The sequence below is a fragment of the Orcinus orca genome, chromosome 7 (genome assembly GCF_937001465.1).
Source record: "Orcinus orca chromosome 7, mOrcOrc1.1, whole genome shotgun sequence".
Classification (NCBI taxonomy): domain Eukaryota; kingdom Metazoa; phylum Chordata; class Mammalia; order Artiodactyla; family Delphinidae; genus Orcinus; species Orcinus orca.
In genome coordinates, this window is record NC_064565.1 from 114143856 (window position 1) to 114162864 (window position 19009).

At 39.7% G+C, this 19009-nt stretch overlaps 1 protein-coding gene across 21 annotated transcripts in view; it reads right to left on the reverse strand.

Annotated features, from left to right (window-relative positions):
- USP40 (ubiquitin specific peptidase 40) overlaps positions 1-19009 on the reverse strand; it is a 92024-nt gene that overhangs the window by 12030 nt on the left and 60985 nt on the right. For 16 of the 21 annotated variants that reach the window (XM_033424867.2, XM_049712795.1, XM_049712793.1 and 13 more), the window contains 6 exons: positions 11627-11663; positions 9728-9792; positions 6599-6673; positions 3623-3749; positions 1506-1651; positions 131-249 (listed from right to left, as the gene is read on the reverse strand). In XM_033424867.2, coding sequence (XP_033280758.1) covers positions 131-249; positions 1506-1651; positions 3623-3749; positions 6599-6673; positions 9728-9792; positions 11627-11663 — 569 coding nt within the window. Of the gene's footprint in view, positions 1-130; positions 250-1419; positions 1439-1505; positions 1652-3622; positions 3750-6598; positions 6674-9727; positions 9793-10722; positions 11570-11626; positions 11664-19009 lie in introns of those variants that run through there. The other 5 variants (XM_049712797.1, XM_033424922.2, XM_049712806.1 and 2 more) reach the window with 4 other exon arrangements.

A 19009-nucleotide genomic window follows, 5' to 3' on the forward strand; every position in this document is an offset into this window, starting at 1 on the left:
CTACATTTATACTTAATATGAGACACTGAAGTTGTCTCAGAGTTTAATTTATGATAAAAAGTATCATCAACATGACAAATGTGGAATGACCTAGAACGGGCTGTTGTGGAGTGTTCACTGAGAACCCTACCTGAGCCGCTGATAGTGGACTCGTAAGAGCCTGCCGGGGCGCCTACTTTCCACCGTCCAGGCTCTAAGGAAGGCGGGCGATGGGATGGAAAACTCCGAGAAGGAGGGCAAGGTCATGGCCTAGAAAAGAAACAGACATTGGAAAAAGCACTCTTAAAAACAGACTGCTTTAGGAAAAAGAAATGAAGCGCTACACAATGACATTTAAGGGAAAGAGTATCTTAGGTAATGATAGTATCTACCCAAAAAATCCACAGGAATATCGTTTAAATGAAATTAACCCTGAGTAATTTTTGTATTCCTCTCTACTGAAATCAGCCTGAGAGATTTTTCTGTTTCTAAATCTGAGCCAAAAGCTCCTTTTCAATGATTATGTTTTAGAAAATGAAACTTTAAAATTAATTTCCATATGACTATATAACTCAAGAGCAGAGGCCTCTCTAATAAAAGGACTCATCTTCAACTTCCATCTGTGCTCATATAATTCAACAAAGTTTCCTCTGCCATGGAAATAACTTCTGATTTTGAAATATTTCAGAATCTCTGGATCCAAACGCTAGGCCCAAACCGCTGGACTAATTCTGTAGGGGTGGATAACTATTTATATACTTAGGCTGTAGTATATAAAATGGCCAATATTCATCCATTTTAAATCTAGAAACAGCAATTTTGTATCTTTTAATCTAATATAAGAAAAAAAGTCTCTTTCTACTTGTTCTTTTTAGAATAAGACCATTTGTTTTTTTGTGGAAGGTATTTCAGATATTGAGGACACACAGAAGTCAATCAATGACTGATATTCACCTTACATGCACCTACACTGTTTCCTTTAAGAGCAAGAAGGGATGTTCATTTTAATCCAATGAGAATAAGATGCTTCTTAAGCATTGTGTGTTGTATTCAACCCGGCCTTTCCATTTGGACAGAACACTGTGTCTGTGAGTATTAATGTCCAGGAAAACAATACATTATCTAGTTTAACATAAAGCTGATATTCTGACCTCCTGGGCAACTGACCACACAGCTTTTACTAACAACATTTAACACATGAATCACAATGACACAAAAACAATGTAAATAAAGGAGTAAAGTGAATGCTTTACAAATGTTCCAACAAATGTTTCCCTAAAAAATCAAAATGAACATAAGCTGCAAGTCACTGAGGAGATTTCAAATGAAAGCACAGCATGCCTGTCAGAGAGGGGATAAATGAAAGCCACAGGCAACTGGTAGAAGCAAACCCAGGGAGCTGTCTGAGCAATATGTGTGTGTGGCCTGTTGGGTACTCACCACTGAACATGGCATATAACACATGCCCTATCAGAACAGACTGTAATTGAGGGAAGAGGAAATAGAAGAATATATTAATATCTCACTGGAAGCAGCCAGATCACCAGTAAGGTACGCGCTGCAGGAGGAAGGCTGACCTGAGACTTCAGCTCCCCCAACGTAGCATCTTCTGAGATTTCAACGTCTCCCAAGTAGCGGAGGGAAACTTCTGCATGCGCGTCACTGGGAGCATCTACAAAGGACAGAGCAAGATGTTTGACAGGAGCTTTAGACGTACTTAGCTCTGATTTCTGAAATACAGGCCACGTTTTGATACTGCAGACGGGTTTAGTACAATTCCATCCAAGCAACTCAGAATCTGAATTCCTCGGGTCAGCCCCTCAGGACTTCACGGGGAGGAAGCAGGGCCCAGTAGATGGGCAGCCAGGGAGCACGCTGTGGGCACAGCACCAGGTCTTCTCACTAGAATGGCTTTGAGGAATTTTACACTTGGGCTGTCTACCTGGAATGCTCTTTCCCACACCCTCTCCTTCCTCAAAGAGGACTCTGCTGGTTGGATACTCTGCCCTGCTCTCATCTTTTATTTAACCTGTTTCTCTCTCATAACACTTGTCCCAACTTGTTACTCTTTTGTCTGTCTGTTTTCTTATGTGTGTGTATACATGTGTTTTTTTACATATATATATTTTAACCTAACCTGTCTCCCCTACAGAATATGATTTTCAAGAGAGAACAGGTCATCTATCTTGTTTGTCTCTCCAGTGCCAGGAATGGTGGGTGCCACACAATAAATGTCCAATAAATGTTTACTGACTGAAAGAATTCTTGACAGTAAGAAGGCCTTTCTACATTAGTTTTAAAAAGGGGAAAACAAAATGCTCTCATATAAAACTCTGGATATAAAAGTTGATAACTAAATTTGAAATCAGTAATTTGACTCATTTTTGCTTTAGTTAAATGTCTTTGCTTACTGCTGGGCATACTGCTAATACATAATAGGAAATTAATTAAGTAAATTAAGTAAAAAAGCTCTCTTCATGAGTGGTTCTTCTTGTGTCTAAGGATGCTGTAAGCTGGTACTACCTGAAAGACACTTTTAGGACATTCTCAGAAATAAAAATATTTGCCGTATGTTGTGATACAGAAGGACTACCAAAAAAATGAACTGTTTTCTTTACTTTCATGGAGAAACACACCGCTTTTTAAGTTGTAACTATTATTCTATCACAAAATCATTTTTAGAATTGTTTAACATGTCTAATATAACTCAAACAAAAAATAACTTAATGCCAATTTCATAGCTAATTCAACATGAAGTATTTTATTGCTCTATACATATAATCCTAACTTCAAAAAGTAAGGAGATCATTTATGTTAGTTTCAGTACTGAATTTTGAAAGATAAAAAGAAATGTAAGTATATAATACTTCAAGGCATTAAAAAAGCTAGATAATTAAGCATGATAAAAGGAAAAAAATGTAAGAACTTGGTCCTAGTAAAAATATATTCTCTTTATCTACAGTTACAAAGGAGATTAACTTGTGTCTTCTTATAATGAAGTGGAAACCCACTTTTTACAATGGCAATTCAAACTCCCTGCCTTTGCTCATCATGACGTGTGTGCTGAATTCTGCCTGTGGAGAAGAAACTTAGACAGAGTGAAACAATGTTTATACCCTGTCTGTGAGTCTTCTCAGAAGTCAGTGAGCTGGAACGCCCTTGAAGGAGCTCCTGGGTGGCGGCAGCAGAAAGAACAGGAGCTGCGTGGGGTCCGGACTCCAACCCTGCCTCTCCGCCCCTTGGGGCTGCAGTGAAGACGCTGGAAGCGACTAAAGCATCAATGTCTTAGTCTGTTACAATAACTGGGGCCGCTATTCCTACTGCCATGAGGCACTTGAGAGGTGATATTATATAACAATTCCTTGAAAAAATGTAATATATTGCTATAATAATAATGATAATAAAAATAACAGATGGCAAATGAAAGGTAAAGCCAAAAAAAAAAAAAGATGGTATTTTATAGAGGTTACAAACCACTGTATAAAAATAGGATAGTATTATTATTATACTATGAATTATGGAATAGATTTTGATTTTCAACCTTATATTTTAAAAATACGTATTTCAGTTGCCTCTCAGCAGAAGCAATCATTTTACTTTTCTTTATGACACACTGGCTGCTATAATTCTGTTGTGTTCTCACCTTGGATGGAATTAGCTCTCCAGACCCCGCCTTGAGAAAAGGTACAGTTAGTCTGGTCCTGATGACTCTTCCAGTGATGCAATGGACCCCGTGGCTGGTACCACCAGATGGGCACCTTCAGGAAACCCTGAGGAATGGAGATTTCCAACTGTTGTGATGCACACAGATTAAGTCAACTTCTACTTCCACAGAAAGAAACTTTTTTTTTTGGCCATGCCAAGCATCTTGTGGGATCTTAGTTCCCTGACCAGGGATAGAACCTGTGCCCTCGGCAGTGAAAGCAAGGAGTCCTAACCACTGGACCACCAGGGAATTCCCAGAAAGAAACATCTTGATATAGAATATGTTCCTGAATTTATTTTTCCTTAAGATGTATGTATTAACTGTCATGTATTATACTTGCTTACTGTTTTTACAATCAAAGTTTAAAATCATAAAAGTCAGTCTTTAGGATGACTGGGACCAATGTTCTATATCTTCTTTTTTTTAAAATTTCGTTGCACTGGGTCTTAGTTTTGGCTCGTTGGCTCCTTAGTTGTGGCTCCACGGCTCCTTAGTTGTGGCATGCAAACTCTTAGCTGCAGCATGCATGTGGGATCTAGTTCCCTGACCAGGGATCAAACCCGGGCCCCCTGCACTGGGAGCACGGAGTCTTATTCACTGTACCACCAGGGAAGTTCCTGTTCTATATCTTAGTAGCTACAGTAAGTGAAAAGTATAAACAAACTAACAAAACATTTGACAGAACAAACTATATAAATGTTTTCAGGCATTGTAAGAGCACCATAGCACAATGCACCAGTTACATGCAGTTTTTATTTATAAAAGTTTCTAAAGGAACTTTATAGAGATCCAACAACCTATTGATCTAAGGTGCATTCCTATATACCAACTACATGAAATAAACTCAACTCCTTAAACACATTCTGTAATTTCAGTTTTACTAATTTAACTGGTTCTTCCCCACCCCTTTTTTGAGTGGGTAAAGAACTTGAACAGATTTACTCAATGAAAGATCAGTTGCTATTACAGTGCGCAATTTCCAACAACAGAAGATGAGAATGTGAAAAAAAAACATGTAAAGTATTTTAAATATGTATTTCAGGAAATGCATATTAAAATGAGAATATTTTTCTGTTTATCAAATTGGTGAAGATTAATACTCAACTTCCATGCAGTAAATACATAAATGTAAATCAGAGGAAAAACTCCATTTTTTTTCACCTGTCAAAAACCAGAAAGTCTAATAATATTCTACAGTGGTGAAACTGAAAGTAAACCTGAGCTCCTATATGTTGGTTCCAGGAGTAGAAACTGCTGCAAAGTCTCTGGATGGTGATTTGGTGCTGTCAAAATTTTAAATGCCCAAGCCCTCTGACCCAGCCATTCCATGGTTAGGATTTTACCTTCTGATATACTAGCCCATGCATACAAAGATATTCACTGTAAATTGTTTATGGTAGCAAAAACCATGAAACAACCTCAAGGTCCCTCTTCAGAAGACTAGTTATATTACGGTAGGCCATAACTTTTGACAAAGCGATTTCAATTCTAGGAATATCCTGTAGATACATATGTGCAAAATGGCAAATAAATGATATTTTTGGCAGTGTTATTTGTATCGACAAAAGACTGGATACAACCTAAATATTCTTTGAAAAGAGATTGGTTAAAAAATAAATCACGGTACCTCCATATACGTCAAGTGGAACGAGATAACTTCATGGGTACTGATGTGGCATGTATATGGGGGTAATGAAAAAAGCCAGGTGCAGAATAGGGTGTCAAGCTTATAATCATTTGTGTAAATAAAAATATGTATATACACATACATACGTGTGTGTGTGCATTAAATTTAATAAGCACGTGCCTCTGGAAGGATACAGAGGAAGCTGGCTGCCTGTGGAGGGAGGACCCCAAGTGGCAGGGGGACAGGAGGGATGGGGGATACTTTTCCTGGCCCAGCTTTTTATACACTTTGAATTTTGTATCATGAATATTATCAATTCAAAAATTAACTTTAAAGAGCACAGTATAAAATACAACAGAATTCTATGAAGTCATGAAAAAGAATAAGGTAGGTCTGTATGTGCTGATGTGAGATCCTCAAGCTATATTAAATGAATAAAAACAAACAAAAAACTAAAGGTATAAAACAGTGCATAGAATATGACCCCCTTTATGTAAACTTTGAAAAGGATACACACATATTTACATTCAGCATACAAACAGGCATAATTTTTTTCTTGGAAGGATACACAAGGAAAAATAAGTTTACTGTGGCTCTTTCTGGAGAGAAAGATATGGGAGAAACTTCTGTTTATCATTTTATAGGCTTCTACACTGTCTGAGTTTTCTAATCATAAGCAAATGATTATCTGAATGCTGGAATTCTGGGTCATTTTCATCTTTACATGTGTCCACATTAAAACAAAAACAAACTAATAAGTAATGGCTTTTCCAAGTGGTAATACACAGTGTCTATGGAAGAGCAGTGGTGTGAGCCCTCTCACAGACACACATTAGGACTGTAAACTTGGTACGACTCTTTGGGAAAACAATTTGGCTTGTTAATTCCATCTTTAGAATTGTCTTAAGAAGGATTTATATTTATTACTGTTTATAAGAACAAAAAATTTTAAACAAGCTAAAATCCAAACAACAGGGATATAGGTGAATAAAACTGTGGTAAGTCATATATTGGATATAATGATTGTTTCTGGATTTTATGGTCAGGTTAAAAAGTAAAATATAAAAAGTAGGAAATAAAATTGTACATACAATTTGACTTTATAGGAAGAAAATATATAAAGATGTAAAATATGGTAGCTGTCTGATTGGTAGGATTTTGGGTAAGTACTCTATTCTCTTTATGATTGTATTTCCCCAGTTTCACACAATGAGAACATATCATCCTTGCAATCATAAAACAGTAACTGTTATTTACAAAATGTCTATTCAGGAGCAAAATCTTACCAGAGGAGGAAGTTTTCCTTCGATTAAAAGCAAAGTGTCTCCAGAAGAGAGCATCAGCTCTTTCAGTGCTGCATCCTGGGAATACAGAAAGTGAAAATCTTTTTTGTCACTTATGACTTCTGAAAGGAAGAAAGAGACCATTCGATCTTTTTAAAAAAACCCTGTGCCTCTATTACCCTTTCAAGAAATAAGTAAATGAATAACGAAGCAGATATTGAAGAGATAGAAATAAGCTAAAACCATAAAAAAGTATATCATTATGTATTAAAACTGTATAATTATGAACTGTAAAAGATTAAAGGAAGGGAGATGGATGAGGTAAGAAATGACAGATTAATCTACAGAAGATAAAATTTTAGTTAAGCCCAAAAGATGGGCTGGATTTGGGAAAGCCAGAGGAAACAAGAAGGAATTTCTCAGGGAAAGAAGAACACGGCGAAGTCCAGGTTAAGTCAACAGTCAGTATGACTTGTGCTGGGGAAGAGCTAAGAGACCAGATTAACTAGAATGGGAGGTATCTGCTGGAGAGTAACGGAAAGAAAACTGGGTTGGAGAGGTGGTCACCGGTCAAAGGGATGCGGAACAGAAAAAAAAGTTTTCAGTTGCTTTAAAAAAGCCACTCAAGATTTCTGCGAAGGGGGTTTTTAAAGATCAATCTAAGCTGCCACACTTGTGACATACTGAAGTGGGGAACACATGGGCTCAGGAAACCATTTGTAGTAAATTAGGTAAGAGGCAAAAAACCACAAAAAAACAGGGCTTGAACCAGGAGGCCAGCAGTGGGAATGGTCAAGAAGGAGTGGAAAAACTGATTGAAGGCTGAGACCAAATATGACGGATGTAAGGTAAGTAGCGTAAGCCACATTTCAGGCGGAAAAGGATCAGGATGGGAAAGACAAGAAGCAAATCTGGGAAGCGGAGCTAGTTCTGAGGGTAATGAGTTTGCTTTTAGATGAACTGTTTGATACTGATTTGGGAATTAATAAGAGGAGAAAATAAGGAAACCATTTGACTAGATACACTCTTTTGACATCCAAACTGTATGTCCTGAAGATTCTTTGAGGTTCACTTTTTACTCCAGGCAGTCAAATTCCTGGCCAGGACCCAAGAGGAGCCTCTCTGTATTGTCCCTGACCGTTACACAGCAAGGACTGTTTCCCGGAAGGCCCTGCTTTAGATCAACCTCTGTTGATGTTCAATGCCAGTGTCTCACTGAACAGAAAGCAGGCGGATAAAGATTGGGGGAAAGGGGAGTGAGCACAATTGTGTAAGCTTTCTCACAAAGCTTTATTCTGGCTGTACTTCTAAGGCCATGGATTTGGACTGTGAGGTTTGATGCTACTTGGAGCAACAATAAGATGATTAACCAACATGAAAAGATGCTCACATCACTAATTATCAGAGAAATGCAAATCAAAACTGCAGTGAGGTATCACCTCACACCAGTCAGAATGGCCATCATCAAAAAGTCTGTAAGTAATAAATAGTAGAGGGACTTCCCTGGTGGCACTGTGGTTAAGAATCTGCCTGCCAATGCAGGGGACACAGGTTCAATCCCTGGTCCGGGAAGATCCCACATGCCGCGGAGCAACTAAGGCCGTGCGCCACAACTACTGAGCCTGCGCTCTAGAGCCCGTGAGCCACAACTACTGAGCCTGAGTGCCACAACTACTGAAGCCCACGTGCCTCGAGCCTGTGCTCTGCAACAAGAGAAGCCACTGCAATGAGAAGCCTGCACACTACAATGAAGAGCAGCCCCCGCTCGCTGCAACTAGAGAAAGCCTGTGCATCAATAAAGACCCAATGCAGCCAAAAATAAATAAATAAATTTATTAAAAAAATAAAAAATAATAAATGCTGGAGAGGGTGTAGAGAAAAGGGAACCCTCTTGCACTGTTGGTGGGAATGTAGATTGGTGCAGCCACTATGGAGAACACTATGGAGGTTCCTTAAAAAACTAAAAATAGAGCTACCATATGATCCAGTGGTCCCACTCCTGGGCATATAACTGGAGAAAACGCTAATTTGAAAACATACATACACCACAATGTTCACAGTGGCACGATATACAACAGCCAAGACATGGAAACAACCTCAATGTCCACTGACAGATGAATAGATAAAGAAGATGTGATATATATATACAGTGGAATATTACTCAACCATTTAAAAAAAAGAAATAATGCCATTTGCAGTAACACAGATGGACCTAGAGATTGTCATACTAAGTGAAGTAAGTCAAAGAAAGACAAATATCATATATCACTTACATGTGGAATCTAAAAAAATGATACAAATGAACTTATTTACAAAACAGAAACAGACTCACAGACATAGAAACAAACTTATTTACCAAAGGGGAAAGGGGGGGAGGGATAAATTAGGAGTTTGGGATTAACATATACACACCACTATATATAAAAGAGAAAACCAATAAGGACCTACTGCACAGCACAGGAAACTATACTCAATATCTTATAATAATCTATAATGGAAAAGAATCTAAAATAGAATATATACATTTAACTGAACATTTAACTGAATCTGTGCTGTACACCTGAAACTAACACAACATTGTAAATCAACTACACTTCAATAAAAATTTTTTAAAATAAGATTAACCAGATTCCAAACACCCTGTGATAACACTGCTCCTAAGTCTACCCTAAGAGTCTGGGCCGGATTTAGAGATGCAGTTTGAATCAGAGCCTAAGTGACTGATTGGTAAGATGAATTCTGCCATCATTAACTTACAGAGAAACTCTCAGATTAACATATTCAGGTTTCAAAATTCAGAGTGTATCTTCAAATTCTTTCACTGGTACAAATGTCTTTTGTTCTCTGTAGTTCTCTGCCTGTTAATGAAGAACTACTACTAGAGACATATTCTCTTATCAAAAGAGGGCTCAATACAGATGTTAGGTATGTTCCCACTTAGCTGAAACTTCCCCTCTGACTCTGTGAAAAAACTGCAGTAAGGAAAAAGTAGACCCCCATATGGATTTGTATATCCTAAAAAAAAAGTAAAGCTTTCTCTAGAATTTATTCACATGAGTAGGGTGGTGTCCTTATGAAAATACAAAATAAGCACAATCACTTTACAAATGAAATGTACAGAAATAATCTTACTTCTTCCCATAAAGCTTCCCCAGCTTCATAGCACCAATCCATTTTCCGTAAATGCCATGCGTCTCCTATGAAGGAATCAAAATCAGATGAAAAAGAATTCAGAATAATATGTTTTAAGAGTTTGTCAGGAATGACCCTTCTGGATAAATGAATATCAAATGGGATATCATCTAATAAGTATTAACTAATTTTTTTTTGCGGTACACGGCCCTCTCACTGCTGTGGCCTCTCCTGTTGCGGAGCACAGGCTCCGGACGTGCAGGCTCAGCGGCCATGGCTCACGGGCCCAGCCGCTCCGCGGCATGTGGGATCTTCCCGGACTGAGGCACGAACCCGCGTCCCCCGCATCGGCAGGCGGACTCTCAACCACTGTGCCACCAGGGAAGCCCAGTATTAACTAATTTTTAAAGTAAATTATCTCTTCCAGGGCCTGAAAAAAATTAAGTCATTGCCCCAACTTGGTTAATTTTCTCTCTATTCCACCAAGAACTGTATACTTGCAAATAAAAATAAGACTTGGTACTAGTATGCAACATCTACTTACACCTTTATTATTTACAAGTACACAAGCGCATCCACATCACACGTTAAGCATAGACAGATGTACATACATAAGCACAGAATCCCTCCTAAAATCATGAAATTGAGTTTTATTTCACTGTCTTGGACGAAAACACACGCTAACATCGCTCAGCAACTGATAGCATGTACGGCAAACCTGTCCTATCTAGTCAGCAGCGATCTAACGAAAGCGTGTCCTTTTGGCACAGTGCTTCAATGTAGTTGGTACAAATGAACATTTACGAAGGTTAATCAGATGTCAGTTTTTCAGCATGCTTGCTACACACTCACGACATGGGGAGAGAACTTTTTTTGGGGAGAGGGAACCGAGCAAAAGTTGAAAATCTTGATGGTTAAAAAACTAGCAATGTTTTGTAACAGTCAACTCCCCCCACCCACCGAAAGAAGCTACAGACGAGCGAAGAAACACAGACCTCACATTTATCCTGCACAGGCCACAGGTTTTGAATCCCAATACTGTTCTTTGTAGACCCTCTTTTGTCATCGGTTCTAGTTTTAAATGCAGTAAGATTTATATCGATATTTAACTTAATCTAAGTTTGTTTAAAAAAAGAAAGTAAGTTAAGAGTGAACACCATTACTTCATAGCAGAGCATGGTAGAAAGAAATCAGAGTTCTGAAATCAGAGCCACTTAGCCACTTGCTCTGTAACACTGGGTAAGCCGTTTAACCATTTTCAGCATCTGGAAAGTGGGAACGGGGGATGATCCCTGCATGGGAGGACTACTGTCGAGATGACCTGAGGCATCGCACAGAAACTCCTAGAAGTTGAGCAAGTGAACGTCCCTGCCAGATAACGGAGCCCCATGCTTCCACTCTGGTGGAGAGAATGGCAAGCACTCACTCTAATGAAAGCAGTGTGGTGCTTCCTCAAGCTTGCTCCGTGGGTCCACCTGGGTAGCCACTTCAGGACACCCTGGGTTTACTTTTTTCATTCATATTACATTCCCTAATCTATATACAGAAATACTGGCCTGAAACACAATGCATTGAAATTCTGAATCCATGAGGTTAAAAAAAGAAATTCAGCAAAAGATCTAGGAAATTCCAGAGGGTCTGTATCTTAACTGTATCTCTTTTGTACCTTTGTTGTTCCCTATCTAGGCTCTCTTTCCTTAGAATTAGGCTAACCTCCAACTAGTTTTCTTTTAGCCTGCAAAAAAGAAACAGGAGAATTATGTACGTATAGAAATGTAAAGCATAACTGACAACCCTGGAGAAAAAGAAAGTTGGAAAAGTTTTCATTAGGCTTATAGAAAATGTATTATAAGTAAAGGATGTGGATAAACTTACGTATCATCATGGTCTGTAACTTACCTGATAGGCCAGATTTCTCCAGCATTACCTTTAAACACTGTAAGAAAAAAAAACTATGTTCATTAGTTGTTCTATATCTGAGTTACAGTATTGTGAGAAACACTCTTTTTTGACCCTGGGCCTATCTGAGTCTGATTATATTTAGTAATTCTCAAATAGATAAAAATACACACGATGCAGTGATTAAGTAAGCGCTTCTTAAGGGCTACGTGGCGCCGACTCAGCAGGGAAAACCAGTTTCCAGTGTTCGCAACCAGGTCTATCTAAAAGTTCATCCACTTCCAGGACTGCTGTGTGATTCCCTTCTTATGAGGACTAACAGTGTATTTTTGACCAGATGTGATTAATTAGGCTGATTTCACAGAACTCTGACTCCTAGAGAAGGAGATTAGCTTTTATTTATCATCTAAGAAACAACTGGTCACACGTCAACTCATGAGGGAAGAACGATGCATACTGTGAGCTCATAGCACAATTCAATAAACGAGACACGATTAATAGACGTTTAAACAAAACAAAAATAGTCACAAAAAAACTCCCAACTTCTTGGGCTTCCCCGGTGGCGCAGTGGTTAAGAATCTGCCTGCCAATGCAGGGGACACGGGTTCGAGCCCTGGTCTGGGAAGATCCCACATGCCACGGAGCAACTAAGCCCATGAGCCACAACTACTGAGCTTGTGCATCTGGAGCCTGTGCTCCACAACGGGAGAGGCCGTGACAGTGAGAGGCCTGCGCACCGCGATGAAGACTGGCCCCCACTCGCCACAACTGGAGAAAGCCCTCTCACAGAAGCGAAGACCCAACACAGCCAAAAAAAACAAAAAAACAAACAAAAAAAAAAAACAAAAACCTCCCAACTTCTTGAGGGGAAAAACATCCTTAAATAACTTTCGGGCAAAGGAGTATGTAAAATTTCCTTTGTACTGTAACAGAGCAGAGGGAGCAGCACACAGGATGATCACTGCTGCCCTGCTTGGATCAGGAGAAAAACGGCCAACAATCCAGACATCCCTGCATTAACAGGGCAACATTTAAATAAACTATGAGAGGTCTTAAAACAATTAAAAGGATAAAAGAGATTTATATTCACTGGTCTTAAAAGATCTTTAAAATATTTTAGTGAAACAAAGTTCTGGGATCCCATTTATGATTTTAAAGAAAACCATACAAGTCAAGCTCTTATTTCTACACGTACATACATACCCACACATTGGTACACACACGGCAAAGGTACGGAAGGATACACTCTACTGATGTGGATAAGATTATACTGTCCAATGACAACAGTGACTTCTGGGGAAGCGGCAAGGATAGGGTGGTGACCAAGGGGGATTTTTAGTCCCCCCAAAGTTTAAAAAATAAGACTAAATCCACAATTACTTGTCTGATTAAAAATAAGAGACTCTAGAATTAAAGATTGTTTAGAAAATGATGACAATGACAACAGAGTATGTTAAAATAGGGAATGGGGGCTTCCCTGGTGGCTCAGTGGTTCAGAATCCGCCTGCCCATGCAGGGGGACATGGGTTCGAGCCCTGGTCCGGGAAGATCCCACATGCCGCGGAGCAACTAAGCCCGTGCGCCACAACTGCTGAGCCTGTGCTCTAGAGCCCACAAGGCACAACTACTGAGCCCTCGCGCTGCAACTACTGAAGCCCGTGCGCCTAGAGTCCATGCTGTGCAACAAGAGAAGCCACCGCAGTGAGCAGCCCGCGCACCGCAACCAAGAGCAGCCCCCGCTCGGCACAGCTAGAGAAAGCCCGCGCGCAGCAACGAAGACCCAACGCAGCCAAAAATAAATAGCAAATAAAATAAATAAATTTATTAAAAAAAAAAACAGGGAATGGGACCAAAGCCATATTCAAAGAAAACTGCAGTCTCAAAGGCCTCCATTATTTAAGAAAAACAAGCAACTGAGCATTCAGCCTAACTGTGTTCCAGACAGAGGAAACTGCCGGTGTAAAGGGCTGCTTGAGGAGCAGCCTAGTGGCCAACGCGGCTGGAGTAGAGCGAGCGAGAGTAATAGTCAGACTCTTTCTTTAAAAATACCAAAGGGCCAGATCACACAGGGCCTTGCAAGGTCACTCGGGGCTCCCCCCCTCACCCCGAGTGAGATGGGAAAGCAGAGCAGGGTTGTGTGCAGAGGACTGACTGACCTTACACTTTAAAGGATTACTCCACTTCTTTGTAAGAACACACCCTGGGAGGTGTCAGGCTGGAAGGAAGGAGATCGGTTAGGAAGCTGCTGGAATAATCCAGATAAGAGGTGAAGGGGTGACAGCAGTGGAAGGAATAAGATATGATCAGATCCCAGATAAATCTTGATGGTAGAACCAGAACGATTTCCTGAAACACTGGTTCTGAAGTAAGAAAGAAAAGAATCAAAGACAATTTCAAGGTTTTTGGCCTAAGCAAGCAGAAAATGGAGCCACTGTAATAGAAAAGGGAAATGTGAGTGAAGTATGTTGAGAGATCAGGAGCTCATACATATGAGTATGGCGTCTACGACTTGAGCACGAGGCGCTCAGAAGGCAGAGAGAAGAGGAAACAAGACTGAGAACAGGCAGACCGGAGAGGTGGGAAGAAAACCTAAAGAGCTGCAGTCTTCTCAAAGCAAGTGACAAAAGTCATCAAGTATGTCACTGCTGCTGAAAGAGCAAGTAAGATGAAGACCGAGACCTGCTCACTGGACACAGCAACATGGAGGCCACCGACAGCCTTGACGGAGCAGTTTCAGCTGGGGGAACGGGGGTGGGTGGGCATGGGGAATGACTCTGCCTGCAGTGGGTTCAGGATAGAACAGAAGAAAGACATACACATCGCACCTTTGAAAAGTTTTGTGGTTTCCGTTCTTTGAAACGAAAAAACACTAAAGTTACCCAAGGCCACATCCCAGGCACAAAATGACTAACCATCTTTTCCTCTAAGTAACTGCTGCCTTTCCAATGATATTTCTAGTCCCTCTTCACACTTCCAACTTACAAACATAAATAAGATACTGAACTGCCCCCCAACTCTTGATAGCATCCGATCCAAAATTAGCCCGTATCCCTCCTTACAGTCGTCTAGCACAAGTCCAGACCTTATCAGAGACACTCTAATGTCGGATTCCTATGATATGTATCACTTGCTGGCAGTAAGTCAATAATAAACCTTTTTTTAAAGCTAAAAAAACCCCAAAACAAAAAAATGTATTAAAGTTAAAAGGCAAATGAAAACGTGGGTAAATATTTACAGCTTGTAACAAAAGGTAAAAAAACATTTTATTTAAAACATGTTTGGGGACTTCCCTGGTGGCATAGTGGTTAAGAGTCCGCCTGCCTATACAGGGGACGCAGGTTCTAGCCCTGGTTTGGGAAGATCCCACATGCCACAGGGCAACCAAGCCCGTGCGCCACAGCTACTGAGCCTGTGCTCTAGAGCCCGCAAGCCACAACTATTGAGCCTGTGCACAACTACTGAAGCCCACGTGCCTAGAGCCCATGTTCCATAATAAGAGAAGCCACCGCAATGAGAAGCCCGCGCACCATAACGAAGAGTAGCCCCCGCTCACCGCAACCAGAGAAAACCTGTGTGCAGCAACGAAGACCCAACGCAGCCAAAAATAAATTAAATAAATAAATTTATTAAAAAATAATAAAAAATTTAAAAAAAAGTTTTATCATGGAAAATTTCACACACGTGCAGAGGACAGTAAAATGAACCCTCAAGTGTCCACTGCCAGCCTCAACTCCTGCTGCGGCCAGTCCTGTGTCTGTGCCCCGCCCACTTCCCCTGACTCGCTCCTCACATTCTTTTGAAGCAAATGTCAGGTATCATTTCATCTATTGATATTCAGTACTCAGCTCTAAAAGATGAAGATTCTTTTAAAAAATGTAACTCTTACATAATTATAATATCTAAAAAAACTAAGAACTCGTAAATAACAAATATTCTGTCAGTGTTCAAATTTCCTTACTTTCTCTTAAACTGTTACTAGAGTTCTTTTGGTTTGAATCAAGGGCCCCATAAATTCCATACATTGCACCTACCTGCTATTTCCCATAAGTCTCCTTGAACCTACAGCCTGTCTCACACTGCAGCTGATTTCTTGAAGAGGAGTTTTCCACTTCAGGACAGTGCTTACCGCAGGCCTGTGGTGCACCTGACAGGTCCCTCTGTCCCCTGTACTTCTTATAAACTGGTACTCAGACCTAGAGGCTTGATCGGACTCAGGTCCAGTTTTCTTTTCTTTTGGCAAGAAGAGCACGGGTATTGTTTTGAACTTCTAAATGTCTGGGTGTTGCTCTTTTGGAGTTGTTAGCAGTTTTTCAGGATCCTTGCTTAGATCCATTAATTCATTAGGAGTTGAAAAACAGTGATAGTCTAAACTTCTTTCTTCATTTTGTTAGCTGGGATATGTCTATTAAAAAAATCTTCTCATTATCTATTTGGTTGATGTGAGGTATAGTTTGCAAAGAAAAAGATAAATGCTCGACTCTTCCGTTTACGGTTCCCGAGCATCCACTGCAGGTAAGCAATGAATAGCATACTTTTTAGGATCACTGTGAACTCATGGACTTTATGTATGTGTGAATCAATTTTCATTATTATTCCCACTGAGGTTCAAACTCTTATCTTCAGGTTGGCTCCTGACGCTCTCTGATCCCAGAGGTCTTTGCTAGCTATACTGTTTTCTGTCCTGATAAGATGTTCCAGGCTCATCATACACTTTCCTGACCTAGATACAGAACCAGCCATTACTCCGAGAAGCCCTAGTTCCTCTAGGAAATGGTATTGAGTGACCACAATCTGAATGCTGGGGTGCTTGCTACTACCAGGTTGATCACTGTTTCTATAAGCGATTTCAGGGGACAGAGCTAGTAAAATCATTTTTTAAAGAAAAAATATATCAGGTTCATTCTGACTCTTCTAATTCAAATTCAGGAGCACAGGGACTTCCCTGGTGGTCCAGTGGGTAAGACTCTGTGCTCCCAATGGAGGCCCAGGTTCGATCCCTGGCCAGGGAACTAAGATACTACATGCCACGGGGCAACTAAGCCTGCGCGATCTAGAGCCTGCATGCTGCAACGAAGTGCCTGCATGCTGCAACTAAGACCCAACATAACCAAACGAATAAATAAATAAATAGAATCCACCAGAGGGCAGACAGCAGAAGCAAGAAGAACTACAATCCTGCAGCCTATGGAACAAAAACCACATTCACAGAAAGAAAGACAAGGTGAAAAGGCAGAGGGCTATGTACCAGATGAAGGAACAAGATACAACTCCAGAAAAACAACTAAATGGAGATAGGCAACCTTCCAGAAAAAAGATTCAGAATAATGATGGTGAAGATGATGCAGGACGTCGAAAAAGAATGGAGGCAAAGATCAAGAAGATGCAAGAAATGTTTAACAAAGACCTAGAAGAATGAAAGAACAAACAAATAGAGATGAACGATACAATAACTGAAATGAAAAATACACTAGAAGGAATCAGTAGCAGAATAACTGAGGCAGAAGAACGGATAAGTGATCTGGAAGACAGAATGGTGGAATTCACTGCTGCAAACATAATAAAGAGAAAAGATTGAAAAGAAATGAAGACAGCCTAAGAGACATCTGGGACAACATTATACGCAACAAGATTCGCATTACAGGGGTCCCAGAAGGAGAAGAGAGAAAGGTCCAGAGAAAATATTTGAAGAGAATTATAGTTGAAAATTTCCCTAACATGGGAAAGGAAATAGCCACCCAAGTCCAGGAAGCACAGAGAGTCCCATACAGGATAAACCCAAGGAGAAACACGCTGAGACACAGTAATCAAACTGGCAAAAATTAAAGACAAAGAAAAATTATTGAAAGCAGCAAGGGAAAAATGACAACATACAAGGGAACTCCAATAAGGTTAACAGCTGATTTCTCAGCAGAAACTCTACAAGCCAGAAGGGAGTGGCATGACATATTTAAAGTGATGAAAGGGAAGAACCTACAACCAAGATTACTCTACCCAGCAAGGATCTCATTCAGATTCGATGGAGAAATCAAAAGCTTTACAGACAAGCAAAAGCTAAGAGAATTCAGCACCACCAAACCAGCTCTACAACAAATGCTAAAGGAACTTCTCTAAGTGGAAAACACAAGAGAAGAAAAGGACCTACAAAAACAAACCCCAAACAATTATGAAAATGGTAACAGGAACATACATATCGATAATTACCTTAAACGTGAATGGATTAAATGCTCCAACCAAAAGACACAGGCTTGCTGAATGGATACAAAAACAAGACCCATCTATATGCTGTCTACAAGAGACCCACTTCAGACCTAGGGACACATACAGACTGAAAGTGAGGGGATGGAAAAAGATATTCCATGCAAATGGAAATCAAAAGAAAGCTGGAGTAGCAATACTCATATCATATAAAATAGACTTTAAAATAAAGAATGTTACAAGAGACAAGGAAGGACACTACATATTGATCAAGGGATCAATCCAAGAAGAAGATATAACTATTATAAATATATATGCACCCAATATAGGAGCACCTCAATACATAAGGCAACCGCTAACAGCCATAAAAGGGGAAATCGACAGTAACAAAATAACAGTGGGGGACATTAACACCTCACTTACACCAATGGACAGATCATCCAAAATGAAAATAAGTAAAGAAACAGAAGCTTTAAATGACACAACAGACCAGATAGATTTAATTAATATTTATAGGACATTCCATCCAAAAACAGCAGATTACACTTTCTTCTCAAGTGTGCATGGAACATTCCCCAGGATAGATCACATCTTGGGTCACAAATCAAGTCTCAGTAAATTTAAGAAAACTGAAATCACATCAAGCATCTTTTCTGAGCACAACACTATGAGATTAGAAATCAATTACAGGGAAAAAAAACGTAAATAACACAAACACGTGGAGGCTAAACAATACGTTACTAAATAACCAAGAGATCACTGAAGAAATCAAAGAGGAAATCAAAAAATACCTAGAGACAAATGACAATGATACACGACAATCCAAAACCTATGGGATGCAGCAAAAGCAGTTCTAAGAGGGAAGTTTATAGCAATGCAAGTCTACCTCAAGAAACAACTCAAATAAACAATCTAAGCTTACACCTAAAAGAACTAGAGAAAGAAGAGCAAACAAAACCAAAAGTTAGCAAAAGAAACTAAATCATAAAGATCAGAGCAGAAATAAATGAAACAGAAACAAAGAAAACAGTAGCAAAGATCAATAAAACTAAAAGCTGGTTCTTTGAGAAGATAAACAAAATTGATAAACCATTAGCCAAACTCATCAAGTAGGGAGAGGACTCAAATCAATAAAATTAGAAATGAAAAAGGAGAAGTTACAACAAACACTGCAGAAATACAAAGCAT